This window comes from Somniosus microcephalus, chromosome 2 (genome assembly GCF_052327205.1).
Source record: "Somniosus microcephalus isolate GS21.2 chromosome 2, FLI_Smic_1.0, whole genome shotgun sequence".
Taxonomy (NCBI): Eukaryota; Metazoa; Chordata; class Chondrichthyes; order Squaliformes; family Somniosidae; genus Somniosus; species Somniosus microcephalus.
In genome coordinates, this window is record NC_140988.1 from 265323353 (window position 1) to 265340899 (window position 17547).

The window sequence follows — 17547 nt, forward strand, 5'->3', positions numbered from 1 at the left end:
GTTTTACCTGGTAAACCTGGTTTTGCCCCAAAATGGTCAGGATCTTATCAGGTCATCATCAGCGGGGATACCTGTGCCTGTGTTGACATCAAGGGGGTGAGTAGATGGAAACATTGGACACAGTTGTAAGTGTACAACCCCGATTAAACGTACGGGCCATGTTGTCCTTGTTGCGAAAAATACTGGCTCATTATCATGGCCAACAGGGGGGAGAGATATACAAGGACAAAAACATAGTGTAAGCATAGCATGACGATTTGATCACCGTCCAGATAATTATGTCTGTCCAGCCTTTCAGAATAAACCGTCACCAGGAAGAAGGCTGGAGAAGAAATTGAGACGGCTTGATAGAATTGACACAAGGCTGCCTTTTTGAACATTGTTAATTTCTATAAGTGTGGATATAAATTGATGTAAAAATGGTAAAATTAATTTTGGTGTTATGTACGTGTTTATTGGGGGTCTGTCTGTTAATACTGAGGCAGGCTCCAGAGCCAGAGAGCAATAAGAGAAACCCCAGAGAACTAAATGTAAATACCTTTTTGTATATGTCGTACCAATCTGCAGCGCAAGCAGGAAAAACAAAGGGATGTTGGGTATGTGCACATGTGCCCATCCACGCGAGGGGAGGCATCCCCTTGAGACCCATCCCTTTAATGCATCAGAGACGGCTGAATGGGTCATGCACCGAAACGACAGTAGTGATTTTAATGATTCAGATGGCCAAGAGGGGGATAGGGAACAATGGAAGTCAGCAGGTTATAATCTGACCACGTTCCAGGGATGGTACCAGCCTAATTACAATCGCACAAGACCACCCCCATTCTTGGTTCTCACTAACACCTCGGGAGCTGGAAGACCACAGGGGGCGATATGTTTAAGTAGAAATGAAACAGGAGGACAAGCAGTGGGACATAGTAATTGTACCCTGTCTTTTAGTGTTACGAAGATTAATAGGACACAGAACTGGGGGCAGGGTTTCTTTGAACTAACAAATGTTCTAAACAAAACAAGTGGAAAGGATATGGAAGGGATCAGATGGAGATGGAGAGTCCGTGAGTCAGTAGTTCAAACTCTCACCTCCTATAATGGCACTTACTTTATCTGTGGTCACAAAGCATACCCATGGTTGCCACCGACCTGGATCGGGTCTTGCTACCTAGGCTACGTAGTCCCCTATACTAGGTTTGTGGACCACCTCTCACAAGTACAGGGAAATCATGTACAGAAAAGAGACGTGACTGCGTCTCAACGATTCTTTGGTGTCCTGCTAGCCCCGTTGGGGATAGCACTGACCATGGACAAGATGAGAAGGCTGGAGAAGGTATTAAACACCACAGCCAATGATACGGCCGAGGCTATCAGTGACATTAGTGCAGAAATGGTGGCACTCCGTACAGTGGCCTTACAGAACAGAATGGCCTTAGATTATTTATTAGCCAAAGAAGGGGGCACGTGTGCGCTAATAGGGACTGAATGTTGCACATATATCCCAGACAAATCGGAGAAAATTAAGAACTTGGCCGAGCACATAAGAAAGGAAGTGGAGAAACTCAAACAACCACTTACCTCGACCCTGTGGAATTGGGCGACTGGTTAGTTGGGATCGCTTGGGACCTCACTGGTACAGGGACTGATATTGTTCTTTGTAATAGTAATCGTGATATATTGTATGTTTTTATTGTTGAAATGTTGCTGTGCCCAGATGGCCAAACATGTTGCTCCTGCAGCCCCGGTTGTAAAAGTTTATCAAGGACGAACTGACTTGTTCATCTAAAAGATTCCGAATACAACCAGAAAAGAACGATCGATACAAGCAATGGGATACAAGGATTAATCATATCAGAATGGTTCCCCGGGCCAATTGGGTTTGGCCAGGGACCAACAGGAGGGACTGTAAGAAGTGAAATTATAAATAAGGGACATGAACCAAGACAAAATGGCGCCGCCGATCTGAGTGCGGCAAGTAATGTCACGTGCAGAACAACATGAAGTCCACCAAGGAAGTAACAAAACAAACACAGCTTAAGACAAAACAAACTCAGCTTAAGGCAAAACAAACTCAGCTTAAGGCACAAACTATAATTAAGTTGGTATTGAAAGTGTATAATTGGACAAGGGAATTGTTGCTAAGGGAACATGATTGGGTTGAAGACATTTGTGTGTAATATTTTGCTTATCCGGCTCATAAAATGTATAAAAGGAGTTTTGCTACCACTGTGATGGCGAGAAGAGGGTTACTAGACTGCGGAGCCTTTAAACTCTTCTCCCGAAGCGCTTCGTATAATAAACTGTGTGTTTTTACCTTATACAGAAGAGAGTGAATTCATTTACACTTACAAGGTAGATGCTTTGAGACATAGTAAAAAGAGAAAAATGATCAGGATTAAGGTGGTGATATTTCATTGTGCGGCTCCAGTTATTTTGAACCCCATTTACATCAGAACAACTGTTGGAATTAGTATTTGTTTACTGTTCTTTATTCTCTTTGCACTTGCATTATTTCCCCAACAGTTGTCCTAGATCCATCCTGCCATTTGAATTTTCCCAACTACATCCAATTTTACTACATCGCTAATTAGGCCACTGTACAGTTTTCAAATCTGCTAAAAAAAGTCTATCAAGATGGCAATGCCCTTTTAAAAAACACTATTGGAGATTCTCCAGCAGCATATAAATGAGCACAGAGTTTATGTAAAAGTATTTGGCAAATCTTTCATGTGTGTTTGCCAAATAAGAAAGCAAGGAGGTTGATAATCAATCTGTACAAGATGCTGATTGGCCCACAGTTAGAAAACTGTGTGCAGTTTTCAACACCCCATTATAGAAAGGATATTGCAGTCATGGATAAGGTGCAATGTAGAGTCACTGGAATAATAAGTGGAAATAGCTATGTTAAGAAGAATATTTTTCATGCAATGGGAGCCATTACCACAAGTGACTATAAAAGCGAATTCAATCACAGCATTTAAGAAGGAGTTAGATAAACAATTGAAGAAAAATATTAAGCGGTATGTGGAAGAACCGAAAAATAGAACTAGGGTGGATGGCTCTAGTGTGAAGCTGGCAGGGGCATAGGTACGAGACGTGTTTAAATTTCTATGGGTCTATGGTTGGATGTAGTGGCCCATAGTTAATTAAAATGCATCACTCTGTTGCAATAAGTGTCCTTAGTTCATATGTACATAATGCCATTGAAACAAAAATGATGTTCAATTGTTCTCCCATCCCTAGGGTGAAGTTAGTAATGGTTTAAATGCTGTGCTCTGTTTTTTTTAAAGAGATAAGGAAAGCCAAAACACTCCTTTCTGTAAATGCATTTTACACAAAATACAGTGAGAAGGTCTGCTGCACCATTGGTATAATTCAGGCAGGTGCTCAAACTCTGGATGTAGCTCCTCTCCAACTTGAACTTTAGAGCAAAAAAAATACTTCTGAGTATTATTGTATTTTAACAACAGGTATTTTGTTTCATAAATTTTCACTTTTTTTTGCAACTTTATCCCCTACTCTCCTGAAGGCAATGACTCATCTCAGGCATGGCTTCACAGGCACGCGCAGCCCTCCAGTACCTCACCAAGGGGCCATTGTTCCTGTATTCGTTTGCACAAAGAGTATTAGCAGATATTTGAACATGGAGAGGACCAAAGTTGAGGCTGATCCTGTTCACCCAATTTTCTAAAATATACATTTTCCGCCAAATCATATAAGAGAACTCTGGCTGACTTTAATCCTCCCTATCCTAGGATCACCAAGGTCAAATATAATGGTCCCACCACTACCTTGGCTGAGCTCAGCAGAGAGAATAAACTATCTCTTGCTTTGTTTCACTAGAACAGAGAAGATTAAGAGAAGATTTGATAGGTGTTTAGAATTCTGGGTTTTGATAAGGTGAATGGTGAAAAACTGCTTCTGCTGGTTAGTGAGTCAGTAATTAGGGGCATAAAATTAAGATTATCACCAAAAGAACAAAGGGAGAGATAAGGAGAACTTTATTACGCAGAAAGTGGTTAGGGCACTGAATGCCTTACCAGTGAGTGATGTAAGCAGAATCATGACAGTTTTTAAAAGCAAAGAAGATAAATATTTGAAAAAGATAAAATTAAAGAGGAAAGGGCAGGGAATGGAACAAAATGGTTAGCTCTTTCAGAGAGCAGGCACAGGTTCCCTTACCATTAAACACCAATATTTTTAGAACTGTCTCCCACAAAATCAATAACAAGATTTATTAAGGACTTTTAAATTTCTATTTCCATAATGCAGAGCCTGAATAGTTGTATGAGAAATTGATTAAGATGGATTATTCTCTTCACTGAAATAATTATATAGGTTTCAATTCGATTTATGTTGAAGAAACGACTTAAGCATTTACTTAAATTCAGTTGTTTCCTTGCTCAGCATCGTTTTGGTAATAATCAACTGAGTGCCATGTATTTATATTAGAATTTATAGGCAGTTCCCAAGATTTATTCAATTCCGCATTATTGCCCTTTATCAGACAGACAATAGAGAGGAGGCCCTGCAGAGCTCGCAGCGTCCCTGCCCTTTAATGGAAGGGGAGGGACACTGAAATGCATCAGCACTACACGGAGCGGCCACGTAGCGCTCTGGCGCTACTGCCCTTTGCGCCCCCGACACTGCCCTGAGAGGAAGTGGCACGCCTGAGATAGCGTTCCACTTCCTTGCCGGGGCGGTAATCCGAATTTAGTGGCTGGGCGGTACTTCCGCGCTGGGCACTAACTCTCCGGCGATAATTCGTTTACCGCCTCCAAAAAGGGCGTAACCGAAATTCACCCTCTTAGTTCATACATTCTAGCATCCCTATTGTAATGAGAAGGTTTTAAATTTCTGCCTTGTTACAGCACATAAAACAAGTATTACAGTTCACAATTCTTTGTATTCACAAATAGTTCTGATAGACTTGTGCCCCTTGTGATCAGAAACTTACACCTTTATGTGTACTGTGTATGGGTGAAGTGTGCCACAGGATTAACAATTATCCTTTTACTGGGCTATTGAACAGGTGGGGGGAGGGGTTAGGAGGGGGGAAATTTAGAAATCTTAAAAAAAAAGTCAAGGCAATGGAACAGTGTAACAATTTGGGTAAAGATAAGCAAAGTGTGACAGGAAGGGACAGTAAAAGTGCATCAGCGAATAGGGTGAAAGCAGGGAATAATGGTAAAAAGTTAAAATTAAAGGCTCTTTATCTGAATGCATGAAGCTTTCGTACCAAGATAAACGAATTAGTGGCACAAATAGAGATAAATGTCTTTGATCTATTACAGAGCCATTACAGAGATGTGGTTGCAAGGTGGTCAAGGTTGGGAACTAAATATTCCAGGGTACTTGACGTTTAGAAAAGGCTGGCAGAATGATAATAAAGGATGACCTAAGGACAGTAGTGAGAAAGGATCTTGGCTCAGAAGATCAGGAAGTAGAATTGGTATGGGTAGAGATAAGAAATAACAAGGGGTCTGAAAATACTGGAGAGAGTAGTTTATAGGCCCCCAAACAGTAGCTATACCATTGGACAGAGTATTAATCAACAAATAACAGGAGCTTGTAACAAAAATAATACAATAATCATGGGGGGCTTTAAACTTCCTACAGATAGACCGAGTAATTACAGGCCAGTCCGCCTAACCTCGGTGGTGGGAAAATTATTGGAAAGAATTCAGAAGGACAGGATAAATCTTCATTTAGAAAGACACGGATTAATCAAGGATAGTCAGCACGGATTTGTTAAGGGAGGTTGTGTCTGTCAAACTTGATTGAATGTTTTGAGGAGGTAACAAGGAGGGTAGTGCATTTGATGTAGTGTCTATGGACTTTAGCAAGGCTTTTGATAAGGTTCCACATGGCAGACTGGTCACGAAGTTAAAAATCCATGGGATCCAGGGCAAAGTGTCAAGTTGGATTCAAAACTGGCTCGGAGGCAGGAAGCAGAGGGTAATGGTTGATGGGTGTTTTTGTGACTGGAAGGCTGTTTCCAGTGGGGTTCCGCAGGGCTCAGTACTAGGTCCCTTGCTTTTTGTGATATATATAAATGATCTAGACCTGAATATAGAGAGCATGATTAAGAAGTTTGCAGATGATACTAAAATCGTCTGTGTGGTTGACACTGAAGAAGGAAGCTGTAGACTGCAGGAAGATATCAATAAATTGGTCAGGAGGGCAGAACAGTGGCAAATGGAATTCAATCCGGAGAAGTGTGAGGTAATGCATTTGGGGAGGGCTAACAAGGAAAGGGAATACACATTAAATGGTAGGAAACTGAGTAGCGTAGAGGAACAAAGGGACCTTGGAGTGCATGTCCACAGATCCCTGAAGGTAGCAGGCCAGGTAGATAAGGTGGTTAAGAAGGCATACGGAATGCTTGCTTTTATTAGCCGTGGCATAGAATACAAGAGCAGGGGGGTTATGCTTCAACTATATAAAACACTAGTTAGGCCTCAGCTAGAGTACTGCGTGCAGTTCTGGTCACCACATTACAAGAAAGATGTGATTGCACTAGAGAGGGTACAGAGAAGATTTACAAGGATGTTGCCGGGAGTAGAGAATCTTAGCTATGAGGAAAGACTGGATGGCTGGGTTTGTTTTCCTTGGAACAGAGGAGGCTGAGGGGAGACCTTATTGATGTATATAAAATTATGAGGGGCCTAGATAAAGTGGATAGAAAGGACCTAGTTCCCTTAACAGAGGGGTCAAAAACCAGGGAGCACAGATTTAAAGTAATTGGGGGAAGGTTTAGAGGGGATTTGAGGGGAAATTTCTTCACCCAGAGGGTTGTGGGGGTCTGGAACTCACTTTGGAACTGGTAAAAAAACGGGATGAGGTTCTAAAAGCTGAATATAGGGAGTTAGGAGGTAAATTAAAAAATAGGACCTCAAAGGTAGTAATCTCAGGATTGTTACCAGTGCCATGTGCTAGTCAGAGTAGAAATAGAATAATATTTCAGATGAATACATGGCTAGAGGAAAAGTGCCAGGGGGAGGGATTCAAATTCCTGGGACATTGGAACCGGTTCTGGGGGAGGTGGGACCAGCTCAAACCGGACGGTTTGCACCTGGGCAGGGCAGGGACCGATGTCCTAGGGGGAGTGTTTGTTAGTGCTCTGGGGGAGGGTTTACAACTAAAATGGCAGGGGGTTGGGAACCTGAGCAGGGGAACAGAGGAAAGGGAAACAAGGATAAAAGCAAAAGATATGAAGATAGAGAAAAACAAAAGTGGCAGTCAGAGAAATCAACGGTTTAAATCAAACATGGCCACAGTAAATAATAATTCTAATAGGTCTAAGAGCGTTACAAAAACAAGCCTGAAGGCTTTGTGTCTTAATGCGAGGAGCATTCGTAATAAGGTGGATGAATTAGCTGCGCAAACAGAGGTAAACGAATATGAATTGATTGGTATTAGGGAAACATGGCTCCAGGGTGGCGAAGGCTGGGAACTCAACATACAGGAAAGATAGGCAAAAAGGAAAGGGAGGTGGAGTAGCATTACTGGTTAAAGAAGGGATTAACACAACTGTAAGGAAGGATATTAGCTCTGATGATGTGGAATCTGTATTTGTAGAACTGAGAAATACCAAGGGGCAGAAAACATTAGTGGGAGTGGTATATAGACCTCCAAACAGTAAGGCGGAGTTTGGGGATGGCATTAAAAGGGAAATTAAAGAAGCGTGCAATAAGGCACAGCAGTCATCATGGGTGACTTTAATCTACATATAGATTGGGCTAACCAAATTAGTAACAATACTGTGGAGGAGGAATTCCTGGTTTATGGGATGGTTTCCTGGACCAATATGTCGAGGAACCAACCAGAGATCAGGCCATCTTAGACTGGGCATTATGTAACGAGAAAGGATTAATTAGCAATCTTGTTGTACGAGGCCCCTTGGGTCGGAGCGATCATAATATGATTGAATTCTTCATTAAGATGGAGAACGAAGTAGTTGACTCAGAGACTAGGGTCCTGAATTTAAATAAAGGAGACTATGATGTCTGAGGCACGAATTGGGTAGGATTGACTGGGGAATGTCACTCAAAGGGTTAACGGTGGACAGGCAATGGCAAACATTCAAAGACCGCATGGATGAACTACAGAAATTGTTCATCCCAGTTTGGCATAAAAATAAAACAAAAAGGTGACTCAACCATGGCTAACAAGGGAAATTAGGGATAGCATAAGATCCGAGGAGAGGACATATAAATTGGCCAGAAAAAGCAATAATCCTGAGGATTGGGAGCAGTTTAGGATTCAACAAAGGAGGACAAAGGGATTAATTAAGAAAAGGAAAATAGAATATGAGAGTAAGCTTGCATGGAACATATGTGAAGAGAAAAAGATTGGCGAAGTCAAGCGTAGGTCCCTTGCAGTCAGAATCAGGGGAATTTATAATGGGGAACAAAGAAATGGCCGACCAACTAAATACATATTTTGCTTCTGTCTTCACAAAGGAGGAGACAAATAACCTCCCAGCGATGCCGGGGAACATAGGGTCTGATGAAAGGGTGGAACTGAAAGAAATCAGTATTTGTAGGGAAATGGTGTTAGGAAAATTGATGGGACTGAAGGCCGATAAATCCCCAGGGCCTGATAATCTACATCCTAGGGTACTTAAGGAAGTGGCCCTAGAAATAGTAGATGCATTGCTGGTCATCTTCCAGAACTCGATAGACTCTGGAACAGTACCCATGGATTGGAGGGTAGCTAATGTTAGCCCACTATTCAAAAAAGGTGGTAGAGAAAAAGCGGGGAATTATAGGCCGGTAAGCCTGACATCGGTAGTGGGGAAACTGCTAGAGTCCATTATAAAAGATGTAATAGCAGAGCACTTGGAAAGCAGTGACAGGATCGGACAAAGTCAACATGGATTTACAAAAGGTAAATCATGCTTGACTAATCTACTGGAATTATTTGAGGATGTAACTGGTAAAATAGATAAGGGAGAAACTGTGGATGTGGTGTTTTTGGACTTTCAGAAGGCTTTCGATAAGGTCCCGCATAAGAGATTAGCGTGCAAAATTAAGTCACATGGGATTGGGGGCAAGGTATTCACATGGATAGAGAACTGGTTGGCGGATAGAAAGCAAAGAGTTGGAATAAACGGGTCGTTTTCCGAGTGGCAGGCAGTGACTAGTGGGGTACCGCAAGGATCCGTCCTAGGACCCCAGCTGTTCACGATATATATTCATGATCTGGACGAGGGAATTGGATGTAATATCTCCAAATTTGCAGATGACACAAAGCTAGGTGGGAGGGTATGCTGTGAGGAGGATGTCGTGAAACTCCAGTACGATTTGGACAGGTTGGGTGATTGGGCAGAAACATGGCAGATGCACTATAATGTGGATAAATGTGAGGTTATCCACTTTGGTGGCAAAAACAGGAAGGCAGATTATTATTTGAATGGCAATAGATTGGGAGAAGGGGAAGTGCAAAGAGACCTGGGTGTTCTTGTGCACCAGTCACTGAAGGTAAGCATGCAGGTGCAGCAGGCGGTTAAGAAGGCAAATGGTATGTTGGCCTTCGTAGCAAGAGGGTTCGAGTACAGGAACAAGGATGTCTTGCTGCAGTTGTACAGGGCCTTGGTGAGACCGCACCTTGAGTATTGTGTGCAGTTTTGGTCACCTTATCTGTGGAAGGACGTTCTGGTCATGGAAGGAGTGCAGCGAAGATTCATCAGGCTGATACCTGGGATGGCAGGAATGACGGATGAGGAGAGATTGTGTCGATTGGGCTTATACTCACTGGAGTTTAGAAGATTGAGAGGGGATCTCATCGAAACTTATAAAATTCTGTCAGGCCTGGACAGACTAGATGCAGGAAGGATGTTTCTGATGGCCGGGGAGCCCAGACCAGGGGTCATAGTCTGAGGATAAGGGGTAAGCCATTTAGGACTGAAATGAGGAGGAATTTCTTCACCCAGAGAGTGGTGAACCTGTGGAATTCTCTGCGACAGAGGGCGGTGGAGGCCAGTTCATTAAATATATTCAAGAAGGAGTTGGATATATTTCTTAAGGCTAAAGGGATCAAGGGGTATGGGGAGAAGGCAGGGACAGGGTACTGAATTTGGATGATCAGCCATGATCTCAATGAATGGCGGAGCAGGCTCGAAGGGCCAAATGGCCTACTCCTGCTCCTATCTTCCATGTTTCTATGTTTCTATGTTTCACCCCATACCCCTTGATCCCTTTAACCTTAAGCAACATATCCAACTCCTTCTTGAATATATTTAATGAATTGGCCTCTACTGCCTTCTGGGGTAGAGAATTACACAGGTTCACCACTCTCTGGGTGAAGAAATTCCTCCTCATTACTGTCCTAAATGGCATACCCTTTATCCTTAGACTATGACCCCTGGTTCTGGACTCCCCCACCATCTGGAGCATCCTTCCTGTATCTAGTCTGTCCAGTCCTGTCAGAATTTTATAAGTTTCAATGAGATCCCCTCTCATTCTTCTAAACTCCAGCGAGTACAAGCCCAATCGACCCAATCTCTCCTCATACGTCATTCCTGCCATCCCAGGTATCAGCCTGGTGAATCTTTGCTGAACTCCTTCCATGGCAAGAACATCCTTCCTCAGATAAGGCGACCAAAACTGCACACAATACTCAAGATGTGGTCTCACCAAGGCCCTGTACAACTGCAGCAAGACATCCTTGTTCCTGTACTCAAAGCCTCTCGCTACGAAGGCCAACATACCATTTGCCTTCTTAACCGCCTGCTGTACCTGCATGCTTACCTTCAGCGACTGGTGCACAAGGACACCCAGGTCTCGTTGCACTTCCCCTTCGCCCAATCTATTGCCATTCAGATAATAATCTGCCTTCCTGTTTTTGCCACCAAAGTGGATAACCTCACTTTTATCCACATTATATTGCATCTGCCATGCTTCTGCCCAATCACCCAACCTGTCCAATTCATCCTGGAGTTTCTCGGCATCGTCCTTACAGCACACACGCCCACCCAGCTTTGTGTCATCTGCAAATTTGGAGATATTACATCTAGTTCCCTCATCCAGATCATGAATATATATTCTGAATAGCTGGGGTCCAAGGACCGATTCCTGCGATACCCCTCTAGTCACTTCCTGCCACTCGGAAAAAGACCCGTTTATTCCAACTCTTTGCTTTCTGTCTGCCAACCAGTTTTCTATCCAAGTCAATACCTTGCCCCCAATCCCATGTGCCTTAACTTTGCACGCTAACCTCTTATGCGGGACCTTATCAAAAGCCTTCTGAAAGTCCAAATAAAGCACATCCACTGGTTCTCCCTTATCTATTTTACCAGTTAGATCCTCAAAAAGTTCCAGTAGATTAGTCAAGCACGATTTACCTTTTGTAAATCCATGTTGAGTTTGTCCGATCCTGTCACTGTTTTCCAAGTGCTCAGCTATTACATCCTTTATAATGGACTCTAGCATTTTCCCCACTACCGATGTCAGGCTTACCAGTCTGTAATTCCCCGTTTTCTCCCTACCACCTTTTTTGAATAGTGGGGTAACATTAGCTACCCTCCAATCCATGGGTACTGTTCCAGATTCCATCGAATGTTGGAAGATGATCAGCAATGCATCTACTATTTCTAGAACCAGTGGATGTGGTGTATTTGGACTTTCAGAAGGCTTTCGATAAGGTCCCGCATAAGAGATTAGCATGTAAAGTTAAGGCACATGGGATTGGGGGCAAGGTATTGACTTGGATAGAGAACTGGTTGGCAGATAGAAAGCAAAGAGTTGGAATAAACGGGTCTTTTTCAGAGTGGCAGGCAGTGACTAGTGGGGTACCGCAGGGATCAGTCCTTGGACCCCAGCTATTCACAATATATATTGGCCCAGAAATTCCAGAACGGGGCTTGCAGCGCGTGCAAGCCCCGTATTTGCACTTACCCCGCGCTCGTGCCGATCAGCTTCTGGGACGCCTGAACTTGCAGAAATAGAAAGCACATTCCCAGGCAGCGTATGACGTCACGCCGCCCAGGAGTGCAGCCAGCGCGGACCCAGGAGCGTGCAGTGTAAGTGAGACACGCCCCTTGAGGTCTCAGTTTCACTGGACACGCCCCCAATGTTTCTGTCAAGCTGCTAAGGATTTTTACATGCAAAGCAGCAGTTTAAATAGGTTTTTGGAAGTTTTTTGAAGATTTTGGTAACTTTTATAAACTTTTTAAAATGTTTACATTATTTTGAGTAATCTGAAGTAGTTTTAAAGAGAATTAAAGCAATTTAAAGACTTTTAAAAGCCCTAAAAGATTTTTTTTAATTCCATTTATTTATTTAGCAATGTCGTCGTCATACGTGTCTTCACACTGTTCCCTTTGGGGAACTGTATGAAGTGGTGGAAGGATTTATGGCCATGATTAATGCTCATTCCGTGACCGTAACCATCTTTGAACCAGCCATTAGGGCGGTTAGTCCTATGGCGGGAGGGTTTTACGGGCTCCCACAAGCTATACAAGGAGGGGGGGCCACCCACACCCACGGACGCAAATATCCCACTGGATGTCAACCCAGAATTTAGAGCCGGAGCTCCGACTCCACTTGCCGGGACTGTCTGGAGCGGGGTTCGAAACCCTACCCTGATCTGGCCCAGCGGCGGGGATCCTACCGCTATGACAAAGGCCCAATCCAATTAGCAACGTGAAATGGCAGCATAGGGCTCCAGTCACGGGAAGGGAAAAGGCGCAGGAAACGTATGGGTGTCACCTTTTGTGCGGAGTGGGCCTTTTGCGTAGCAGTAAGCATCCCCGCCGCTGGGCCAGAAGGAGTAGGGTTTTGAACCCCACTCCAGACAATCCCGGCAAGTGGAGTCGGAGCTCCAACTTTAAATTCTGGGTGGACATCCAGCGGGATGCTTGCGTCCGTGGGTGTTGGTGGCCCCCCCCCCCCTCAGATGGGTTGTGGGAGCCCGTAAAACCCGCCCGCCATAGGACTAACCACCCTAATGGCTGGTTCAAAGATGGTTATGGTCACGGAATGAGCGTTAATCACGGCCATAAATCCTTCCACCACTTCATACAGTTCCCCAAAGGGAACAGTGTGAGGATACGTACGATGATGACCTCTTGCGCAATGCACCTCCTTGGACCCTCAGTCGCAGATGCGAGGGGGCAAGTTGTGCAATTGTTAATTTTTTTAATTTTATTGACATGTAAAATGTTGGCCCAGTAATTCCCTTCCAAATGCGCTAGTACGGTTGGGGTACTTACGCATCTGGCCGGATGAAATGCCGGTTTTCAGCATGCACAGTGCATGTGGGGAAAACCGGCATTTCCTGTCCTCTGAACGAAGGGGTTCAGAGGCAGAACGCGTGCGACTGCACAGGCAGCGCGTGCGCAGTATAATTCGTCGCTTTCATTAATGCTTTCAGTGAGGTCCAGTCATTACAACTTACACATGAAAAAAGCATGGGTACAGTTGCTCCAGAGGCTGCGGAGGAAGATATTTCTTATCGTGGAGCTTCTGAAAGTATGTATGTCTGTATATATTCCTTTGCGTGTTATGTATATATTCCTTTACTTATGTGTATGAATGTATTATTTAATTCTGACTTTCAGAGAAAGTAACTTATTGGAAAATTATAATTAAAAATATACATTCATACACATTAGTAAAGGAATATAAAACATACATACATATACGTAAAGGAATATATGTGGACATACATACATAACTCATTCTCACATTCCATTCACACAGCCACAATTGCTCCTTCTACCTACCGTTCTGAAAACCCGTTTAAAAAAAAAAAATTAAAGTTTAAAACTTAGTTAAAATTTCTTAAAATAACTTCCCTCCCTTTCCCAAACCTAAATATTACATTTCATAAGCTCCTCCATAAAATATATCTCCTTCCACAGCCAATGAACAACTTTACACTTGCTTTTTTCAAGTGTAACTTCTAGGGACTTACCCTCACTGAATCCATCAGTGAAATCTACAAAGTTCACTGCGCAAGCACTGCCTGTGCAGTCGCACGCGCTGTGAATAGACCTCGGGTCTGGAAATGCCGGCGTTCCCCGCATGCGCTGTTCCTGCTGAACGCCGGCATTTCCAACGGCCAGATGCGTGAGTAACCCGACCGTACTCACGCTTCTGGCCTGGAATTTCTGGCCCATTAATGCTCTAGACAAGGGAACTAGGTGTAATAGCTCCAAATTTGCAGACGACACAAAGCTGGGTGGGCGTGTGTGCTGTGAGCAGGATGCTGAGAAACTACAGGATGATTTGGCCAGGTTGGGTGATTGGGCAGAAGCATGGCAGATGCAATATAACGTGGATAAATGTGAGGTTATCCACTTTGGTGGCAAAAACATGAAGGCAGATTATTATCTGAACGGCAATAGATTGGGAGAAGGGGAAGTGCAACGAGACCTGGGTGTCCTTGTGCATCAGTTGCTGAAGTTAAGCATGCAGGTGCAGCAGGCAGTTAAGAAGGCAATTGGTATGTTGGCCTTCATAGCGAGAGGGTTTGAGTACAGGAACAAGGATGTCTTGCTGCAGTTGTACTGGGCCTTGGTGAGACCACATCTTGAGTATTGTGTGCAGTTTTGGTCGCCTTATCTGAGGAAGGATATTCTTGCCAGGGAAGGAGTTCAGAGAAGATTCACCAGCCTGATACCTGGGATGGCAGGAATGACATATGAGGAGAGATTGGGTCGATTGGGCTTGTACTCGCTGGAGTTTAGAAGAATGAAAGGGGATCTCATTGAAACATAAAATTCTGGCAGGACTTGACAGGCTAGATGCAGGGAGGATGTTCCCGATGGTCGGGGAATCCAGAACCAGGGGTCACAGTCTAAGGATAAGGGGTAGGCCTTTTAGGACAGAAATGAGGAGGAATGTCTTCACCCAGAGAGTGGTGAACCTGTGGAATACTCTACCACAGAAGGCAGTAGAGGCCAATTCATTAAATATATTCAAGAAGGAGTTGGATATATTTCTTAAGGCTAAAGGGATCAAGGGGTATGGGGAGAAAGCAGGGACAGGGTACTGAATTTGGATGATCAGCCATGATCGCATTGAATGGCGGAGCAGGCTCGAGGGGCTGAAGGGCCTACTCCTGCTCCTATCTTCTATGTTTCTATGTCTGAAAGGGTGGTAGAAGCAGAAACCCTAACCACATTTAAAAAGTACTTGGGTGTGCACTTGGGATGCTGTAACCACCGGAAGTGGGATTAGGCTGGATAGCTCTTTGTTGGCCGGCGCGGACACGATGGGCCAAAATGGCCTCCTTCCGTGCTGTAACTTTCTATGATTCTATGATTGGGCAAATCAAATTGGCAAAGGTAGTCTGGAGGACGAGTTCATGGAATGCATTCGAGACAGTTTCCTAGAAAAATACTTCATGGAACCAACCAGGGAACAGGCTATTTTAGATCTTGTATTGTATAATTAGACAGGATTAATTAGTAATCTCATAGTAAAGGCTCCTCTGGGGAAGACGATAAAATTCCACATTGAGTTTGAGAGTGAAATACTTCAGTCAGAAATGAGAGTCTTAAACTTAAATAAATCCAACTACATAGGTATGAGGGGCAAGTTAGCTAAAGTAGATTGGGAAATTAGATAAAAAGATATGACGGTAGATAAGCAGTGGCAAACATTTAAAGAAATATTCCAAAGTTCTCAATGAATATACATTCCATTGAGAAATAAAAACTCTATGGGAAAAGTGGCCCATCCATGGCTAACTAAAGAAATTAAGGATAGTATTAGATTAAAAGAAGAGGCTTATAATGTTGCGAAGTATAGTAGTAAGCCTGAGGATTGGGAGAGCTTTAGAAACCAGCAAAGGATGACCAAAAAATTGATAAAAAGGGAGCAAATAGAATATGAGAGTAAACTAGCAAGAAATATAAAAAGAGATTGTAAGAGCTTCTACAAGTATGCAAAAAGGAAGAGAGTAGCAAAAGTAAGCATTGGTCCCTTAGAGGCTGAGACAGGTGAAAGTATAATGGGGAATAAGGAAAGGGCAGAGACTTTGAACACAAGGGACTGAGTGCAATGTATCCAAGTTTGCTGATGATACAAAGCTAGGTGGGAATATAAGCTGTGAGGAGGGCACAAGAGCCTGCAAAGGAAAGGTTAAGTGAATGGGGAATAAAGTGGCAGATTGCATATAATGTGAGGAAATGTGAGGTTATTCACTTTGGTAGGAAGAATAGAAAAACTGAATATTTTTTAAATGGTAAGAACCTATTGAATGTTGGTGTTCAGAGAGATTTAGGTGTCCTCGTACAGGAAGCACAGAGAGTTAGCATGCAGGTACAGCAAGCAATTAGGAAGGCAAATGACATGTTTGCCTTTATTGCAAGGGAGCTGGAGTACAAGAGTAAGGAAGTCTTAATACAAATGTACAGGGCCATGGTGAGACCACACCTGGAGTACTGTGCACAGTTTTGGTCTCCTTATCTGACATACATGCCTTAGAGGGGTTGCAGCCAAGGTTCACTAGATCGATCCCTGGGATGAGAGGGCTGTCCTATGAGGAGAGATTGAGTAGAATGGGCCTATACTCTCTGGAGTTTAGAAGAACGAGAGGTGATCTCATTGAAACATATAAGATTCTGAGGGGGATTGACAGGGTCGATGCTGAGAGGTTGTTTTCCCTGGCTGGAGAGTCTAGAACTAGGGGGCATAGTCTCAGGATAACGGGTCGGCCATTTAAGACTGAGATGAGGAGGAATTTCTTCACTCAGAGGGTTGTGAATCTTTGGAATTCTCTACCCCAAAGGCTGTGGATGCTGAGTCGTTCAGTATATTCAAGGCTGAGATCGATAGATTTTTGGACTCTACGGGAATCAAGGGATATGGGGATTGGGCGGGAAAGTGGAGTTGAGTTCGAAGATTATCCATGATCTTACTGAATGGCGGAGCAGACTCGAAGGGCCATATGGCCTACTCCTGCTCCTATTTCTTATGTTCTTATTTATTCATGTTCCTTTTATAAAGCTGTCGGATTGTATCATTCAGGCTGAAACTAATAATTACACAGAATCAAAAGATAATAAAGAAGATAATTTGCAATACAGTGCTTGCATAGTAATCAAAACTGTATCTGAAACTAAAATAATTTGAGTAAATTTTCAACTGGCATTGTGATTCGGTTGCTTGTTATAGCACCTACCCGCTTTTCATTTCCATTGATTTACATCTGGACAGCAAGTTGATAATCTACCCAATATTGTCTTAAATCTTATGAGTCCTTTTCAGTAACTTTTACTTGGGTCTCTAATGGTCATAAAGTGGGTGCTTCTTGCTCCAGAAAGTCTTGTTTGGCAGAATACAACACACAAAATCAAGGGAGCTGTGCCCACTATGCTGGCAATTATGTCATTTATCAACTTCACCAATTATGTTAAAAGGCATGAAGAGCAGAATTCCAGCCATTGTACTTGGCTTTGATTGTTTTTGACACGTGAATTTCAAGTAGCTTGGTTCCAATATGAGACTGAAAGTTCACATTGTATTAACATCTCAAAACCATGAGATCATTTCTGATGCAATTGATTTGTTTTGGTGATCAACAGCACTATGCGGATTGGCT

General features: G+C 43.2%; 2 protein-coding genes across 4 annotated transcripts in view; one reads left to right on the plus strand and one right to left on the minus strand.

Annotated features, from left to right (window-relative positions):
- Nucleotides 1-17547, minus strand: part of LOC147123368 (ras-related protein Rab-3C) — a 390864-nt gene that overhangs the window by 35641 nt on the left and 337676 nt on the right. The window lies entirely within an intron of this gene.
- On the plus strand, nt 48-2303 carry LOC147123369 (syncytin-1-like). The gene has a single exon (XM_086004416.1). It carries the CDS (start codon nt 590-592, stop codon nt 1598-1600), a length of 1011 nt encoding a protein of 336 aa, XP_085860542.1. The 5' UTR covers nt 48-589; the 3' UTR covers nt 1601-2303.

What these genes read in the sequence shown, in the direction of transcription:
- LOC147123369 (XM_086004416.1), top strand. Translation starts at nt 590, where the DNA reads ATGTTGGGTATGTGCACATGTGCCCATCCACGCGAGGGGAGGCATCCC.